Source organism: Lathamus discolor, chromosome 2 (assembly GCF_037157495.1).
Source record: "Lathamus discolor isolate bLatDis1 chromosome 2, bLatDis1.hap1, whole genome shotgun sequence".
Classification (NCBI taxonomy): Eukaryota; Metazoa; Chordata; class Aves; order Psittaciformes; family Psittacidae; genus Lathamus; species Lathamus discolor.
Genome location: NC_088885.1, coordinates 18,009,715 through 18,029,283, shown reverse-complemented (window position 1 = coordinate 18,029,283; position 19,569 = coordinate 18,009,715). Strand labels below are relative to the sequence as shown.

Sequence of the window (19,569 nt, the reverse complement as noted above, 5' to 3'; positions counted from 1 at the left end):
TTATTATTCATATTTCTAGCTTCAGCTTTGTTCTTCTGAAGAGTCATTCGAAGCTGTATGATGTTCCACCGTGACTCATGAAACACAGTGACCCACATGTAGAATAGCCATTATATTAGAGGCTTACAGCTCTCTAGCATTTTGAAAATACTATAAAAACCGGTACATAGATTAATATATATACCAATACAAATACATACCAAAGAAAACAAGATATCAAATAGCTCTTGGGACCTGAAATCTCGAGTGCAACATTACTAGAAAAACTTCATGCAGCTGAGTGTTACTTATCTTAGTTACCTTGGATTTCACACACGGCCATTTGGATGCTTCCCTTACAACCCTTCCAGGCATCTTCCTGAGAGTCATAATAGGACAGAATGCCACCACAGAGAAGAAACCATCTAGGCTGCCAGCCTGAAAAACAAAACTGCATTTCTCAGTTACTCCTCTCCCTGCAGTTCCACCACCTCTCTCATTTGGGATTCACTGCAAGTAGGGCCCCAAAGGTTCTCAGCTCCCCTCAGAAAATGAAATCCTCTGAAGTAGTAAAGATTTGTGGACAGGCCTGGATGCTGTGCACCACAACCCCTGCTTGCTGGCAGCTACATGTCCTTTCTGCAGGCAGCTGGACCACAGCAGTATGCTCCTGAAATGCCATATGTCATTTTCAGTAGTTTTGCTAACATTTGTGTCACTGACATACTCTCTTCCAAACCCACCTTTTCGGTTCACCACCCCTCAATTCCTTCCATCACTCCTCAACCCACCCCTTCCGTCTTACCAAAAGCTATCCCAGCTGTCTTGCCTTACATATCTTCCTTCCTTTTTAGAAGGGCTTGCCACACTGTCTTGAAAAACAGTGGGCAATAAACTTCTAAAAATCAAGGGAAGGAGAGGGCAGAGGCGGATATATTGATTTCTGAAAACCATCTTTTAATCAAACAATTCTCAACAGCTCTTGAAACTCCCATGCTGCCCACACAAAGAGTCCTGAATTAATGACATGCTCTTCTGGATACTTCCCCAGAGAACAACCAAAACGCCAGACTAGACCAAAATCAATAGTTCTGGTACACTTTTGCCCACCCTGCTGCCCAACTTCAGAACTAAATCACCCCTTTTGTTTTCTTCTTTTGGAAGTACTACTTCATCATGAAAAGATAAAAACAAACAAGGCACAATTAAATGTCTAATTAAAAACTACAAGCTCATCAACTTAAGAAGAAATGAGACAGTAACATCACTGGAGGAAAGGCAGCTTTCATTACTGAGCTACAAGTTTCCCTAGCCAGGATCAATGGAGTGAGATGTCGAAGCTCCCACTCCACAGGAATGACTGCGCCTTACCACTGAGGGACTGATCCCTCAGGCTACTGCTGAAGCCAAGCCCAACTCAGTTTAAGGTCTGAAAGCCCTAAAGCCACAAGCTAATATGGTTTGGGGTTTTTGTTTGGTTATTTTTTTAAACAAGCGATACCACTGTAGCTGGGCCAACCTGGTCTGTAGATTGCTGAACCTCAGGGGAGGCTGGGAAATGAATTAAACAAATCCTTTTCCACACCCTTCCAGAGCTTTCCCGTATTTCCTAGAAGGATGTAAAAACATTATAAATCCTAAAGTATTCTCAATACTTCTTTATTTTGTACGTAGAGGAAAACAATCACAAGAATGAGAATTAAAAAAAAAAAAAAGAAAACAAGACTGATTTTTATTTGTCTTGCCACCAAAATAAAGAAATTATCCTAAAAGTCACCATTGATATAGAGGAACTCACAAAAAAAGGAGGTGATTGTTCAGCAGAGAGAAGCAGTTAATTGCTTCAGACACTCAATGGCACAGAACCAATCTTTTAACTAATGCACAGTGCCACAGTCAATACAAGCCTCTAATTCAGTCTGGAGATCCTGCTGCTGCACATGAATCATTTCAGCCACAGCCATACAGCTTACAATTGCAGCTGATGCTAAACTGAACTGCATCCCATCAATCAAAGGCTGTGCAATCAATTAGCCAACATACAAGGCACTCTGCCTCCGTCACTTTGGAGGCTGGTTAAAAATACATTATGAGTCAATATATTTTGCTGAGGTTTTTGTTTGGTTAGGCGTTTTGGTAGTGGTTTCGGGGTTTGGTTTTTTTGTTTTGTTTTGAGGGGGAAGCAGCAATTACTTGTCATCCTTTGCAGAACCTAGCTCTTCTTTATTAAGATATGCATTAAAACGTCTATGATAGGCAATTGTTAACTAGGACAGCATCTTCAGAACAGAACTGTTCTGATAAATGCAATAAAAACATATTTTTGTAAAAGAAAACCAATTTTAAAAATTAAGAAGATCCCAGCAAGGTTCTTTCTGTCAGAAGATGCAGTAACCACCTGGTACTCACTGACGCTGAGTCAGCAGCCATGGGAAGGTTATCCTAAACAACCACCTAAATATAGCGTGTGGCTGACAAATCATAGGCAGTGCAACAGGGATTCAATCTTCAATTACAGGAGCTTCACACTGACAAGCACAGAGAAAAGGGAAGGAAGAAAAAAACTCCAAACAACAATAACCAACAACAAAAATCAAAGCAGCAGAAGTACACTTGGATGCTTCCATGCACACAAGTATTGGGTTTATTCACGTTTATCTCTCCCCATAAACTGTCTGGAGAATACTGCAATTTTTGGAACTGAGCACTCAGACCTCACCCGATACAGAAAATTAAAGCTGATCCTTCCAAGGTCTTATTGGTATTAGCACTGATACGACTTTGGAGAAGAATTTACTAAGCCCATTTATAGTGGTGGTGCACAGACAGGACAAAATATAGCTCATACTTACACAGCTCTATTTGGAGGCACAGAGCCATTAATAGTCAATATTGACCTTGCTGGAGAAAGACAGGTATTAAAAAAAAAAAAACACAACCCAACAATAAAATGCAAAGTACAATAAAAGCTAGCAGCAGCTTAAGGTATCAGCCATAGGAGAAAATTAAGAGATTCCAGACAACTTCACAGATACAGGTTAAGGTCCTAATACATACTGCACTCCTGTGTGAAACTTTTAGTACCTACAGTACCTGGAAGATTTTATATTGTCCACTACAGAAACAGATATTTAAGCAATCTGTGCCTGCTAAGGATTGAGTATTTATGCTGAAATTTTGACAGCCTGAAAGACCTGCCTACTTCCACCATTACACTTCAGGAAGTCTGGATGCAGCTATCACTGAGCAAACTTGACATTTCTCGATAACACAGTTGAATTTTGGACATAATTCAAACCTAAATGTTACGCAACTCAGGCTCCAGACAGCATTCGTTCAAAAGTGCCAAGCCTGAAGACAGAAAAAACATTTGAAGACATGCAGATCATGTTAGACATCCACAAAGGCAAACCATCTGGGAGAACTGCATACTCAACAAGTCAAACTGATGACCTGGAAAACAAGCTGCAATTAAGAGATGCCAGTTCCAGCTGCAATTCTAACAGGCACAAAGAGCAAACACCCAGGATTTTTTTATTGCTTGCTTTCCAGTAGAATTATGTAATAGAATCATAGAATAGTTAGGGTTGGAAAGGACCTTAAGATCATCTAGTTCCAACCCCCCTGCCATGGACAGGGACACCTCACACTAAACCATGTCAGCCAAGGCTCTGTCCAACCTGGCCTTGAACACCACCAGGGATGGAGCATTCACAACCTCCCTGGGCAACCCATTCCAGTGCCTCACCACCCTAACAGGAAAGAATTTCTTCCTTATATCCAATCTAAACTTCCCCTGTTTAAGTTTTAACCCGTTACCCCTTGGTCCTATCACTACAGTCCCTAATGAATAGTCCCTCCCCAGCATCCCTATAGGCCCCCTTCGGGTACTGGAAGGCTGCTATGAGGTCTCCACGCAGCCTTCTCTTCTCCAGGCTGAGCAGTCCCAACTTCCTCAGCCTATCTTCATACGGGAGGTGCTCCAGTCCCCTGATCATCCTCGTGGCCCTCCTCTGGACTTGTTCCAGCAGTTCCATGTCCTTTTTATGTTGAGGACACCAGAACTGCACACAATACTCCAGGTAAGGTCTCACAAGAGCAGACTAGAGGGGCAGGACCACCTCCTTCAACCTGCTGGTCACACTCCCTTTTGACGCAGCCCAGGACACCGTTGGCTTTCTGGGCTGCAAGTGCACACTGCCGGCTCATGTTCATTTTCTCATCAACCATGATACCATAATATTTTAAGCTTACTAATTTCTTGAGCTTCAACATAAGTCTATATAAGAAACTCATGCAACAGATAGTCCTTGGACTTCTTTGACCTTAATTCAGATTTTAAGTGTGGATAAGACATAATTCTAAAATTTCCATGTTATGGCAACATCTGCCTGATGGGAAGGAGAAATTAACACCTTCATTACATCCATATTCCTAATATTATGGGCAAGACCAAAGAAATAGCTGCAGGTGGCAGAGCAGGGGCAGATCCCTGCTTTTCTGTGCAGGATCACAGGAGAGCCCCAGAGTGGCTGCTCTGACAGCCAGAGACTTCTCATAGCAAGAATAAGTAATATCCACCTTTTCATCCCACCCTGGGCACAGTAAGCTGTGCTGTGTGTTCACCGTACCATCACCTACCGCTTTATCTCCCAGCATCGAAAGGTGGAAGAACCACTGGCTATGCTCAGTGCTGTATCAACAACTGATAGCTGGACAAAAGCTACTGAAACTTCAGCTCAAATGGGACCAAGAGAGTGCAGGTGTCTTGAAAAAAAGCAACAGCAAACCCAATACATGTCCTTCCCCAGATGTCAGTACTGATGTAAGTCTATGAATGCTGCCAGGTTCGCACCCTTGCTAAAACCCAGCGTGTACCTGGTTGTCCGCATAGCAGCTGTTTGCAAGCAGACAGCACCTTCTCCTTGTGCAACTGTGACCACAAAACACCTGCATTCCAGTTATGAGGAAAGTCATATTTTCCACTTGCAGGATGCATCTAACAGCCAAAACATTGGATCACATCAATATATCTTATTTCCAGTTTAGAAAGAAGACTATTGAGCTGCTAATGGACTGTACTGAAAAAACCCTGGCTTGTGTGCTGAGCTCCTCAGCTATACAATACAAACGTTTCATACTGGCCCAGAAGGACCAGTGCTGGTCTTAATGTGCCAATGTCCAACACATAAGAATTTCCCTCAGGAATTAAGGATACGGAAATTTCCATGTCACAAATTGTGGAAATGCTCATTTTCAAGATCCCAGAGCACCAACACTAAATCTTAGAATCCAGTTCTTAACAACTGATTGCATGACTAAGTTAAGTGCACAGGGCCATGTGTTTCATGCTGTCAGTCACCACCAGGTTTCTAGCAGGGAAAAGCATTCAGCTAAAGAGTTATCTTACACACAACAAACTTGAAAACTTTCCCTCTTTCTTCTCATACAATGAACAGAAATAATACAGTTAAAGGATTATCTTGACATAAGCAATCTGTAACCAAAACTGCTGCCTGCTTTCTCCATACAGCCTCCTAAGGCTACCCAGTATTTTGGGAAGGGCAATTCCAGGTAATAGAAAACATTTTGCAGCCTTAATTCTCTAGCAAAACAATTTGTCAGGATAAATAATCCAGTCTATATCCATGAGGGAGAGCAGAAAGGCTGTCAGGAGTGTGTGACAATTCATGTCTCTCCTAGAGATCAGCTTCTAAAAATGCCCATATTGCAATTTAACTCTGATTATGTGCATATTAACAGCAGGAATCAATACCAAAAGCCCCTAACGGTAATGAATTTAACAGATGTAGCACTTAATTGTATCACTTTTTAAAGCACTTGTTTGAGGGACATGAGCAACAGCTGGAACCGGCTTTAACACAGTGATCCTCTCCTCAAATGATTTTTCTTGCAAGGATCCCATAAAAACCACTCATTTCAATCACAACTGTTAGGGCAGTGCTAGCAGCAGTGGAAAAGCATCCTGCTGTCTGAGGGATTTCCTTGCAAATGATTTTATGCCAGTGACCAGCCAAGGCACGCAGAGCACAACGGATCAGCAGTCAGGCATTTCTGAAGGGGCACAGCTAAGGGATGAAGGGCAGAGACCGGATCGTGATGAGTGATGGAGGCAAAAGTTCAATAATCCAGGCCACTGCTCAGAAACATCCATTCAAGTCATTCACTGCTCCGGGGAGTTTCCATCGTCTGTTTACGCTTCCCAGCCCCAGCAAGCTAGCTGCTCCTCTCTCTGACCCCTGGTGTCATTATCAGGCCAGACTCAGCCAACCAATGAATTTATGTAAACACAGATACCACATTGTCCTATCTCTTCATGATCATTCTGCCACACCTTTCACTTCTATCCTACCCAGTCATTCCCTGTGAGCACACACTTAACTTCAGTGCAGAAGGCCTGAATGCAGAGGCACTGGTACTGCAGCATACCTGGCAGGGAACACTGCACCATGTAGACTCTGCAGCATTGCTCAAACACCGAGAGAGGAGAGAGAGGGGACACTGATTTCCATTCCTGCAGCCTCACCAAACTTTTCTGCTGCAAGTACATTATTAAATTCCAAAAAGGTACAACAAAAGCAAGATTGCTTAATGAGGAAGATCAGGGGGGAAGGGAAGAGAGACAAGAGAAAGAAGGTCAAACCACACAAACATAATTACGCAAAATCTGAAGAGAATGAACTAACCAGTGCCTAAAGCATCTGGGGTGAAAAGTGTAGCCAGAGCTGGGTGAGACTTGGTCATCCATCTAAACCAACACCAGGTCTCTGAAAGCAGCAACAGTCAGCAATACTGGGCAGACCACTGCCCTGAAGGCAACAGAAACCTCTTTAGGTCCACCTCCACAAAAGCCAGACTTCTAATTTTATACCACCAGAACTTAGACTATACCCAGAGACTAAACAGAAGGAAAAACATTATAAACAAAAGCTTTTTTGAACCAGATGTTTATCTAAGTGCGAAGTTTTCAATTACTTCCTTCATCTCTGAGAACACAGGACATTATTTCCAGAGCTTGGTATCAACTGAAAGTTTACATGTTTCCCACCCTAAAAGGTCAGATTTCTTTAGCTGAACTCCCAAAAGAAAGACGTATTTTATATATATATATATATGTGTATATATATATACATATACACATACCAGTATCATGTACATCTGATTCAAGCTATAAAACCTAATGCTTTTTCACATTTTCTTGAGCTGTACCCCGAAGTTTGTTAAGGAATTCCAGATCATTAGAAACAAGAGTAAAGTTTCATGTGAATGCTGAAATTTACTGCTTCGTGATGGCTCTGGGCATCTTCAAATAAACTGAAAAGAATTCAGACCAAACGAGTGGATGATCACATACAGGAAGATGTGGAGAGCTAACTATGGTATGTGGTGCGATGCAGTGATTGCATGAACACAAATGTGTCATACCTTGAGGAAGACAAGACAGTGTTACTCAGCACAATCAAGGAAGCAAACATTTAAATACGAAGAAAATCTTAGCTTCGTGAAGAAAAATGATCAAAGCCATTTCACAGAGCACATAATGAATACCAGGCAAGTCAGTGGAGGCAGTCAGCATTTTTCTTTCTAATGACGAAGCTGCCTTTGATCCCCAAGCCAAGAGCTGATACATACAACCTCTTCCAGAGTTAGTGGCAATCCTGCCTGTGGCCAGTGATCCCACGTGAGGCGTGCCTAAGCTGAATATCTGAACTGAACTGAATTTCAGCAGGGTGTGGGGGAGGAATTAACTTGGAAGTGCCAAGCTCTCACACACACCACTGAAGAAAGGTATTCCCCAACTCCATGCTCTGTTTCCCTGTGGGTAAGCAACAGCTCACTCATTCTATAAACCTGGTGAGAAATAAAAATTGCAGATGATTTTTACAAGGCAATCTCCAAAGAGTAGACAAATCTGTTTTATTAATCAGAAGGTATGCTTAACAAAGAATGTGAACTGGAGCTTGAGTTCAGAGTCCTGTGGGAAACAGCTTCCAAACAGCAGAAAGCAGCCTTCACATGCAGTTCACCTCCACTCTCTCCTTTCTTTGTTCTGCCAGCAGCATCCCCTAGGTTGAGATCAGTCCTGCTACGACACTGTAGCCAGGATCTGGTTTTGCTGCTGTCCACACCAGAATGCTTTATGTTCAGCCAGGACCACAGGCAGTGTGTGGCAGCACAACAGAGTGAGGAGCTACAGGGAAGGTATGGGGCAATACTTTTATTGCCCCAACTGCTTACTACAATAACTGTGGTGTTATACTCCCTTTATCCATGCAATAAGCCCACCCCTAGCCTCCACAACCTTTGCTGTGCAATGCTAACGTCAGATAAAGAGTTTTGGCAAATGATGAAGTCTTGGAATTTTTTAAGATCAAGTTGCATGCTTTGACTGCAGGCTCAGCTGAGGCCAACAATGCCTGCAGGATGTAAGTCACCCAGCTCTGAGGATATTTAGGATTTATAATTTGAAGTCTGCAGAGGCACCATATACTTGCTCAAGTGAAAAAGTGCTATCACACTTTCTACATCAATGGTAACTGCTTGCAAAGTTCCTTCCTCCTGTAAGGTTTTAACCATGCTGGGGGGGGGAGGCAGCACAGATGAGAGCAATCTCAGGACACAGTTACTACAAACACAAGATCCCAAGTGGATTTTTATAGGCTAGACCTCTATGCACGCATATCTGATCCAAAGTTGGCACACTTCACTTAAAAAGATGACATTGAGAAATCACTATCTGGTGGCCACTGCATTAGTGGGGAAAAAACTCTAAAATCTCAGTTCTCTGAACTCAAGAGATTTCAGAGGCAGCACTGGAACCCCTGCATATAGAAACCACAATGTGAGCTCAGGATCAACACCAGAGGAAAAACCCTAATTCAATTAACCCTAATCTATATAAAGCAAACAAGTGCATTTGTTATAAACAAGATAACTTGTTTGAGCAGTAAGACAAGCTAATCTATCTTTCAGTTGTTGGCAATCATGATATGCTTTCTTTGCCCACAGAAAGCCAAACTTGTTTCCTACTTCTGAAATGCTCTTGCTGTCAATAACTATGTAATTTACAACACAGATCTAGCTCCCTGCCCAAGAGCCAGGGGGAAATAGGTTAATGTAGACTTGACCTCTCATGATGGTGATGTTATAAAACCAAAAGACTATCACCAACAAACTCATATTAGTTCCTCTTTCACAGCAAGAAGGGAAAGCAGTTCTTTCCTACAGTTAGAAGCTTGCTCTTCGATGAACATCTTATCTCCTCTCTGTGTTAAACAAAGGTGTGTTCTTTGTTATGAAGAGGAACATGCGTAAGACACCTGCTGTGTATGTTTGTATCAGCACTGTGTTACTAGCACAGGCACATACCAACATATGGAGATGATGTACATTTTCCCTACCCTTTGCATACATCCTTTACACTATGAAGCACCAGAGTAATTAACCTTGGTCAAGAGGAAAGGCATACTGGGGACAGAATACTGGCAGAAATGCTGTTCTGGATGACCTGTTGAACCTTCTTAGTTCCCTTAATCCCTGAAAGGAGGCTTTCCTGTCTCTCACTCCCCAGCTCTCTGCTACTGCTATGATAAATGCCACATTCCAGCATGTAGGGTTGTTTTTTTTTTTTCCATCGTTGCATAAATTTATAATTTAATGGCTTCAGGGCAGGAATTCTTCATTTCATGCCAAAAGAAAGCACATGTAAGCACAGTTAGCTTGCAGAGCAACAAATTTCTTGTTCTCAAACACAAGACATCTTCTACAACCTAAAAGGCACGTAGTGACCTTGACCACCAAACTTACTATGAGAGCCAAGTTTCAGCAAAGCAATCAGAAAGATGCATCAGTCCTCCACCACAGACTTTCCCTCTGTTGAGAGCAAAACCTCATTTAGTTTTTAGCAGATGCAAGTCTCATATATCCGAAGATATTCCTTCCGTCTGCATTCAGTTAGAGAGAGGTTTGCAAAGCATCATCCTTCTTCATGAAGGGTCATTTGCTTGAAAATGTGTATCAGAGTGGCTAGCAAAAGAAAAAAACTTAATATTGATGGAACTGGTATACTTCTGGTTCTTAGGCTTCATCTTATCATCAGAAGACAAGCCCTGCTGATCCTACCACACAGTCACTTGGGCACAAATATTACAATGCCAAATGCCTGTCAGTCATCTACACACGCACTGGTTCCCCCAGCAAACATTCCCCAGGTCTCACGGCACAAAAGCAAGCGCAAGGGTTCCAAACACATACCAGCATTTAAGCAATGCAAAGAAAAACACACAGAACTGCAGACAAATGTAACCACAGATGTTTTTATATGGGGAAAGAACTAATCATAGAATAGTATGGGTTGGAAAGGCCCTTAAAATCATCTAGCTCCAGCCTGCCTAACATGGCCTGAGTTCTACAAACCGAATGGAAAAGCCAAGCCACATGCTCCATCACTCAAAAGCAAAAAATAGATAAATAAATAAAAATCCATGTCTATTCACTGAGACCTGACACGTTTTGATTCCCCTCTCAGAACACCTATTGCCTAGAGGGAAAAAGCTGCAGCAACCTTCCAGCACACCAACAAATCCAGCCTCACGCACCGCTCTCCCCATCCCCCTGCCACATGAATTCACCACTCGCTTGTGCTTCAGCTTTTTTCCCGGTTTAATCCCGATTTCCTACACTTCCGCAACGAACCGGAGAGGTGCAGCTGTTCCAGCCGCTCTAAGAAGAAACTCCAGCAAGAAGGCAGCCCTCATACATACACTACGGCGCAGAACTTGCACAGGGCAACGTCAAGGTGGTCGTGGTTATTTTTCTTTGACCATCAAGTATCCAAACCGCTTCAACAATCCACACAGAGGTTTTACAAGCCTAAATTACAGCCCCCCCCCCCCCCCCCCCGACTCCAACGCATCCAGCGGTGGACGTCCCACAGAATACAGGTGGCACCGACCCTCCCTGCCTCTACAACGTTTCTAACCCCACCACCTCCGCCGAACAAACCTTGGCCATGAACGGCTGTTTCCAGTCTGCTAACAAAGTCAAGCCTCCCATGGCACGGGGAAACCCCAGAAATGACAATCAGGGCCTAACGCCAGCAGGACAGTTCCTGTTCTTTCTTGCTTTTCTAGGTTTCAACGCATTTTCACCCAAACCTCCCAAGTGTGATTTAATGCCGACATCTTTTCCTCCCGGCTCTCGGATTCCCCCAACTCCCCACAGCGCCTCCATAAGAGCAACCAAAGTTTCACAGGAGAAGTTTGCTAGCGAGTATGACCCAGCGCGCCCAGAACAACCCCGAACCCCAACCCATCACCCCAGGGACCCCCCACAAGCGGGTCCAACGCCTCCTGCAGCGCTGGGCGGTGACAGTGTGGCAGCAGAGCTGGGTGAGCCGGGACTGGTCGCCAGCACGGCGGGGTCAGCGTTGACCCACACTCAGCCAATAGACATACAAAGCAGAGCAGGGTACCGCGCCGCTGGGGAAGCCCGCTCCGCGCGGAGGCTGAGGACTGGCAGCAACTCACCACTCAGGTAGTTGGTCCACTTGTACAGAACCCCCTCCATGGCCGCCGGCTCCCGCCCCCATGCAGCGCGGCCGCCCCCCGGCGGAGTCACGCCGCCCGCCGCCGCCAGCGCCCCGCCGCGCCGCCGGCACACAGGGCCATAGCGGGGCGCCGCCCGCCTGCAAGAGCCGGCCCGGCCCCTACCGCCGAGCCGGCCCACCGCCGCCACGCTTCTAGCGCAGCCGCGCACCCACAGAACGAGCCCGCAGCGCTACGCAAACGCAAACAGTTCCAGGAATCGCAACCCATGTGACAGAGAGAGGAAAGGAGGGGAGGGGGAGCAGACCGCCCAAAGCAGGTGGCCTTCCGCAGCCAATCAAAACTCGCCGTCGGTGAGAGCACCGCCCAATCGGCGCCCGGCAGGAGCCGGCTCTTTTGTGTGAGCGGCCCGCCGGGCTCCCCCGCTCGCCAGCGTTCGCTTCCTGGAGCCCCGACGCACGCACACTCCCACGGAGCGCTGCCGCTGATTGGGCAAGCTGAGGGACGAACAGGGGTGTGCCCCAATGGACGGCTGCTTCTGCTGGGCTCGCTCTGAGGCGAGCCAATCAGAGGGCTCACCCCGGGCTCTGGGCCGTCGGAAGCCGGGGGCTGCCCGCTGCCACGTCTGCGGGCCGGCCGAGCGGGGTCGCGCACCGGCCCTGGCCGCCGCCGCCTCCCAGGCGAGGGGTGCGGGATGGCGGCCCCGCGGCCCTGAGGTGGGCCCTGGCTGCGGAGCGGCGATGGCGGCGCTGCTGCGGGTCGTACTGCTGAGCGCGGTGCTGGGCTGCGCGGCCGCGGCGCTGATCCCCGCGGCTGACGTGAAGGTGGAGGTGCTGCAGAAGCCGTTCATCTGCCACAGGAGGACCAAGTGGGGGGACATGATGCTGGTTCACTACGAGGGCTACTTGGAAAGGGATGGCTCCATGTTTCACTCCACGTAAGTAGCTCGCCCCGGCGGCCCGCCTTAGAGTGGGCTGGTGGCTGAGCTGCAGCGGGGAAACACCGCTATACCTCTCGATACATTCCTTTATTTTCATGTAGGTGATCTCTTCTGGCAGCCTGGATCCGCACCCCTCACAGCAGTCCGTTCCTCATAACTCTGTAAGGAGTGCTTTGTTTAGGACGGGTGGATTTTTATTTATACAGTTGCGTCTTTCTCCCAAAATCTGCATGTGCAAGAGAGCACAAGCAGTGGATTGTGTGTTCAGGGCATGGCCTGGAGTTTATTTGCTATTGAATTAAAATAGCTTAAATAACGCTGCACAAACTTGTTAGTGGGACCCTTGCCACCACCACCTGTTCTCAGAAAGTTTGGTTTACCTTTATGCTCTGGCAGTTTAGGAATCACTGGCTCGCAATGCTGTTTAAGAAGAGCACCAATAGTAAAACTTATCTCCTTCCCCTTTGCCAGACCGAGGCTAAAAAAGAGGCTTTGTTTAGCTTTTGTTTTCTGGTCAGTCTGTAGAAAGCAGAGCCATGTGGCATTTGTTAAACAGGGGAGATGTTAAGCATTCTCTGCTGCACAGGATTCGGTATATGATATCGGTAGTTTAAGAAGTCTTCTTCCGTGCACGAATTTCTGTCTAGTTTCTAAAGCAAACTTCTAGGGGAGAAGCGTGCTTCTAATTTAAGAAAAACCAAACAAGTATATATATATATATGCCCACTACTGGCAGCACAATGACAGCTTTTCATTACTGAAACGGCGAATTCTTCACTGGCCCCCGACCAGACAAATTAACATACCAGAGCCACAGTAATGCAAGTGGGAGGCAAAACCAGAAAGTCGAGGGAGTGCTAAGAGCCTGCAACTGCTTGCTGATGGCGCTTTTCCTGTAAAACATCAACGAAGTGTTAATAGCGGGAGACAGCAAAATGCTCAAGTGTCTGTAGGCCATGTCTGAAATCTACTTGTATGGAATGTATTGAGAAAGACAGTGTTTTGCATGTTTAGGCTCTTGCAGGCCGTTTAACTAAAATCTCACTGATTTTCTCTTGTAGTTAACCTGCCTCTCTAAAAGGAGCTATAGTGGCACTCTTTTAAGTTTTTGCTGCTGACTAACTTCTGTAAGTGCTGTTTTCTTGTTAAGTACCTCTCCTGCATAACTAGTAAATCGAGCTTTTAAAACTGTCGGTAGAGTGAAAGTAGTCCCTGGTGTACCGTCTGGTTAAACTGGGAAGGGGCCTTGTCTGTCTGTTTTAAACTTGAATGTCTTGCATGCATTTGTTTCTGTTTTTCTAGACAATCTGTCATGTAGTTGTTTGTAATTTCCCAATGGCTTGTTTGGAAGAGATGTGGCCAATTCTTCCGAGCCTGTTATAAGGTATATTGTAATCAGGACCAAACTGGGTTTTGATTTGCAGTTTACCAAAGAATATGCATGGTCTTGAATGTAGATTTTGAAGTAGAAATGCCTTTCTAGTCTGATCAGTTTCAAAGTGAAAATAGGTGATCAGGGAAGTGAAGGCGAGTATTTGGGTTGCTTAGTGTTTTCATAAAAATACAATGTAGATGTTGTTTTATTTCTTCCTACTTCTTAAGCAACCGTGTCATGCAAGCTGTAGGTTTAAAGACTTTAAAAGTCTGTGCTTTTTATATAGGAAATGCCAAGGTGCCAAGTAGTGATGTGTTTTTAATTATGTATCAATGCTCTGAGCATATTCCATGTGCTCCACATACCTTTTATGGAACTTGCTGTCTAAAGACTGTTTTATTCTGTTCTTTTCCAGTCACAAGCATAACAATGGTCAACCTATGTGGTTTACACTTGGCATAAGGGAAGCTATCAAAGGCTGGGACAAAGGTTTGAAGGACATGTGTGTGGGAGAGAAGCGGAAGCTAACTATTCCACCAGCCCTTGCTTATGGGAAAGAAGGGAAAGGTAAAACACCTGAAGTCCTTCCCTTAATTGTTTTTGATCTCTGTATTTTACTGTTATTCATGGCTTAAGAGGCTAGCAAGCTTTCCAGACTGATTCCATTAAATAAGAGTTGATGGAGTCAGGTGCTCTTTCTCACTGATTTATTTTCTGCAGAAGCAACCCTTAAGTGGTTACATGACAAATGCAGGAAAAAAACCCAGGAATTGATGGTAGCTGCTGTGCAGTATGTTCTGAGTGCCTTCTCTGTTGGTGCTGTGCTCAACAGTGCCCTCCTCTTTTTATTTTCCTTCGCTTCATTTTTTCCCCTTTTTACAGTCAAGCTGGAAGTGGTTGCTCAGGTAACAGTTGGCTTTTTGGCTGTTCCATCTCTGTGGTACTACTTCATGAATGGGAATGTACAAGCCTCATTCTTGCTCACTGGTGTCTTTTAGAACCATAAGAAACTCCCTGTGGTGCTGCTGTTCTTATCTGATACAATGAAAAGTCACCACTTACTACTTCATACGGGGCCACTTAATACTGTCCCTTTTTTAGCTCTTTTCAGTTTGGACAGTAAGATGGGTAAAGCACATGGGTGGTCATGTTGGCATCTACTGGAAATGTATTGAATGGTGTACAAACAAAAGCACTCTTTGTAGTGTTTTCTCAACCTAGCTACTACTGATAGGTTTGGGGTTTTTCCTTTCAGACATTTCCAGATTCCTGTTTCAATAGGAGAGCCAAATCTGGAATTTGCAGTTAAATGAATGACAGCTTGAACAATGGTTACTTTTTCTGCTTTATGGGGTTTATTTTAGTTAACTTTTCTTGGAGCAGTTATTAACTGACAACAGTTATCACAATGACTTAAGGTAATACAAGGTTCCACAGCAGAAAGGATAAATGTCTTGGAACATACAGTCCTTCCTGCTGCTGTCCTCTCCCATTAATCTGAGGCTGTTTTAGAAATGAGGAACGTTTACATGCCTGGGTCTTCAGGCAACTAGGCTCAACACAGGCAAAGTAATAGTCCATATTACTCCATGCTACATAGTACTCCATACATGCAGTATACTCCATACCTTCCTTCCTTGAAAGTATCCTTTTAAAACTTTTTTTTCTAGAAGCCTCAGTTTCAAGACATAGTATTGGAAATTATCATGTTTCTAGTAGAGAACACAAAACTTGTGGTGGTCAGCTGATTGTATGTGGGCACAACTGTAACTTTCCACAAAGAGATACTAAATGCTGTAGTATTCACAGTCATTACAAGCTGATTGCCTTGATTAATATGTAAAGCAGTACAGTTCTTCAGAGACTTGAAAACCTCACCTCTGTGCTAGTGAAAGAAGGTTGAACAAGTAAGCACTGCTACTGCTGTGAGAAATTACTTGCTTTGGGAACACTTTGAAATATTTGAAAAGAGTTATGTTGCTATATTCAAGTTATGCCCTTGAAGACCAAATTACTCCATTTTTTCCATGCTTTCCTCTGAATGCACATAATTTCACTAGCCTCCCACCTTACTTGCTGTCTGACTTGAATGATGAGTCAGATGCCTTTTTCTGTAGCACTCAGAAAAATTACCTGTGTTCCAAACTCTAAGCAGGCCACTGTGCCCTGTATTTCCAGAAGTTTCTGCACATTTATTCATCCCAGAAATTTATTCAGTCCCAGAAAACAAACAAGCCTGTTTACTGCTGCAGTTCAGGGTGTATTTAACACCATAGCTCCAAAATACAAGAAGTGGATTATTTTTTTCCCCTGCCTTCTGAAGGCACAGGAATATTTTTTGGGGATGCTGCTGGCTAATATAGAGATACATTTGGTCCTATTCAGCCTTTCTCTATATAAGGAGCAAAGTGGTGTGTAGAAAGATCTTTGACAGTAGCTTCAGCCATTGGCATGAAGGCATATCACATCACTGTAAAAGCCAATGCCTGATAAACTGGAATCCTTGAGGGGTGGTGACATGGGGGGAGCTGGTCCTTGGTGCTGTTAGGAAGCGATCGGTCTGTTCAGCTGCATCAGAAAGGGCATGATCCCAACACATCTTTGGGCAGATTTACATACTTAGTTTTTGCTGTGTGTTTGGAAATAGCTCAGTGCCCTGTGCAGCAGTCCAGACAGTTATGGAATATTGACAGCATTGCTGGCCTCCTGGCTTTCTCTGCAAGAAGAGTTTTTCCAGTGCCAGACTAGCGGATGCAAGGTGTAAGTTGGCAGTGGAGAAGAATTTGGACACTGGTGGGTTTTTGGTGTGTTAGGAGGACTGGACTCTCCCTTCTTGCTACCCTGTCCATCAGTCCTGGCTGTAAGTTGTGGTTGTGGGCAGCTGGCTGGCTGTACAGTCTCCTTCACTGTTTTCCACTTTATCTGGCTCTGGCCATGAAAAAAAAGAATTCAAGATCATTGATCTGATAAACCTGTGATGATGATTGTTGAATATGAGCTCACATCAACATGTACTCATCTCCAACAAACCTAGTTGCATCTCGAGTTGTATGTGTGCTGTAAGGACTGCCCAGGGTCCAGGCTACGGTCTGAAATTGTTATCACTGTTACAGTTACTTATTTTCTTCAGTTCCAATTGAAGGATGCTTTTAAAGTAGTAGGATTACTGGAATATTTATCTGAGGCATATGGCTTTTTGTATGGCACTGAATATGCAATTATTTTTAACTTTTCTTCATGTTTACCATTTTGGGCAGGAAAAATTCCACCTGAGAGTACACTGATTTTCAACATTGACCTTCTAGAAATTAGGAATGGACCACGATCTCATGAGTCGTTCCAAGAGATGGATCTTAATGATGACTGGAAGCTGTCCAAGCAAGAGGTGAGTGGGTTACCCTTCTGTGAGCAAAACTAACAGGATGGGATAGTGGAAAGAGAAAGCTTAACTTGAGGGAGGCATCTAAAGGTAAGTTAGATCTTTAGCTACTACTGTGCACAGAGCAACTCTGCAAGCAGAATACATGATATTTAAGAATGCTTAAGGCAGTTATTTATTGAGTGATGCACAATATGGGTAACTATTTGTTAGCGTAACTACTGAACTGGTACCACGAATGGTAAGACACCCAAAAAGTCATTGCTGGCCAGGTGATCATCAGTCGTGAGGAAAGGTCGGTCTTTCTTCTTCCTTGAAGCTGACTTTTTCTCTGTTGCTGCTTTCCGGTTCTCTGCTTTTTTTGACTTTGTTTTATGCCTTTTCATGTTGGTATCTCTCCTGCTGAATGCTCTTGAACTCCTGGCTCAACAACTAAGCTCCTGTGTGTGCTTTGCCTTCCCTGCATGGCTTCAGCTCGCATATTTTCTTGCACCTTACCAGTAGATTTCTTTATTTTCCAGTATCAGCTCACCTTTAGTAACTAGCTTAGTGTAAATAACTGTTCCATTAGCCTGTTTCAAAGCTACCTCAAATCTTTGTCTTTCAAAATTGAGATGTCTAGAAATAAATTCTTATTAATGTAGTTCCCATGACAGCAGCAAACATTGAGATTGTGGACAGATTTTTGTATATATTTGGGATGGCTGTTTACGTCTACTGGTTTGTTAAAGTGCTAGGATGCGAAAAAGCTCTTTGAGGGCCTGATCAAATTGGTATCTGAAAACTTCTGCCTAGCTAGTTATACTTCACGGTGTAGACACCAGATGACAGATTTTCCTGGCTCATGTTTCAGTCAGATACCATAAAGGTATGGCAACTGCTTTCCTAGTTTTACTGTCAGTTATATTACTGGAGTCTTCCATCACTGATCAGGGCTGCAGAACCAGTCAGACAAGTATTGCTCTGGCAGTGGCATAGGAAGGAAGGTATCTATTGTCTAATAGTACAATCCTGGACATAGTGTCCCTCCTTTACACTGTAATAATCAATTCTTCCATAAGCCTAAAAGCATTATCTCTCACCTTTTGTCTAATAGGTGAAAATTTACTTGAAGAAAGAATTTGAAAGGCATGGAGCAGTGGTCAACGACACCCAGCATGATGCTTTGGTTGAAGACATATTTGATAAAGAAGATGAAGACAGTGATGGGTTTATATCTGCAAGGGAATTCACATACAAGCATGATGAGCTGTAGAAAAGGGTGGCATAATTTTTGTGACACAAATGGCAGTGACTCAGGCTGTCTGGTTCTCTTGTTGACTTAATTCTGTGTTTTGGAGTTGACAGCTGTTGTCGGCAAAGAAACACTCTTTGTTTATATAAAAGAATTCTTGTTCATTATGTACAAATGTTTTAAACTATTTTAAAGTATGGAAATGTACCTCCTTTTATGCAAAAAAGACTTGCACGTCAGTGTTTTTTAAATTTTGTATTAACTTATTTTTCAGAAATGAAACAAACTTGCCTGTTATCAAACATTGTGAAAATCAAAATCCAGTTCAGTGCCTTTCTGTGATTTGTTTGTGTGTTTAAGATCACTTTCAGCGACTCCTTTATGTATGACTTCTACTCTTCAGTCTGTATGACTGGGGCAAAATTACTTGCCCTTCCTTCTCGAGTGTCACTGGTTAAAAAGCAGTGTGCTGACCTTGCTTTTTTTCCTACAGATTTTAAAAAGATGTACTAGAAAGGCATCAGCATCTCTTTATACAGCTGAGAAGCTGATACAAAGTTGAATGAGATGAATGACTACCCTGTCCTGATTTTGAATTGAATTGAATTTGAATTGAATTCATCTCTCTAAAGGTAAAGTATTAGCAACCAATAATTGTCAGCATTTTTCTTCAAATTACATGAACAAAATAGGAGTTAAATGTCAGACTTTCACTTTTAATGTCAGCAAGATTCTAGGAAATGTCTGTAATTTGGAAAATAGCAAATTATGCTGCAGTTCAGAGGTGATATCCTTTACATTTGTTTTGAAACTCGGAGATTGCATTCATGAAGAAAGGTCGTATCAGTTCCTTTCAAGTTTTGAGGAAGATCTTGAGCACAATGTTACAAGTCTAAGTTTTTCCCATATCCAGAAGGGGAAGAGCATACTAACAGGGGGATCAGTACGGCCTGAAGAACAATCTGCATTGGCTCGCCTGCTTTGTGACTGCCTGAGTTGCAGAACTTGTTTTGTCATTGCCCTTTGCAGTATTTGCACAAGTAGCACACAAATTATGTGAATTTTAAATAATAAAGTGACTTTTTTTGAAAAATA

General features: G+C 43.7%; 2 protein-coding genes across 3 annotated transcripts in view; one reads left to right on the top strand and one right to left on the bottom strand.

Moving 5' to 3' along the window:
• The window catches only part of PLEKHA8 (pleckstrin homology domain containing A8), a 29,915-nt gene extending 18,329 nt beyond the window's left edge, over positions 1–11,586 (bottom strand). For both annotated transcript variants that reach the window (XM_065665982.1, XM_065665983.1), the window contains exons 1-2: positions 11,529–11,586; positions 301–417 (exon numbers count right to left, since the gene is read on the bottom strand). In XM_065665982.1, the coding sequence (XP_065522054.1) occupies positions 301–417; positions 11,529–11,568 (157 nt within the window). In that variant the 5' untranslated portion in view covers positions 11,569–11,586. The remainder of the gene's footprint in view (positions 1–300; positions 418–11,528) is intronic.
• A 386-nt stretch (positions 11,587–11,972) lies between these two features.
• Positions 11,973–19,569, top strand: FKBP14 (FKBP prolyl isomerase 14). Its single transcript, XM_065665984.1, has 4 exons — positions 11,973–12,483; positions 14,277–14,428; positions 17,119–17,246; positions 18,337–19,569. Exons 1-4 carry the CDS (start codon positions 12,071–12,073, stop codon positions 18,493–18,495), a joined length of 852 nt encoding a protein of 283 aa, XP_065522056.1. The 5' UTR covers positions 11,973–12,070; the 3' UTR covers positions 18,496–19,569.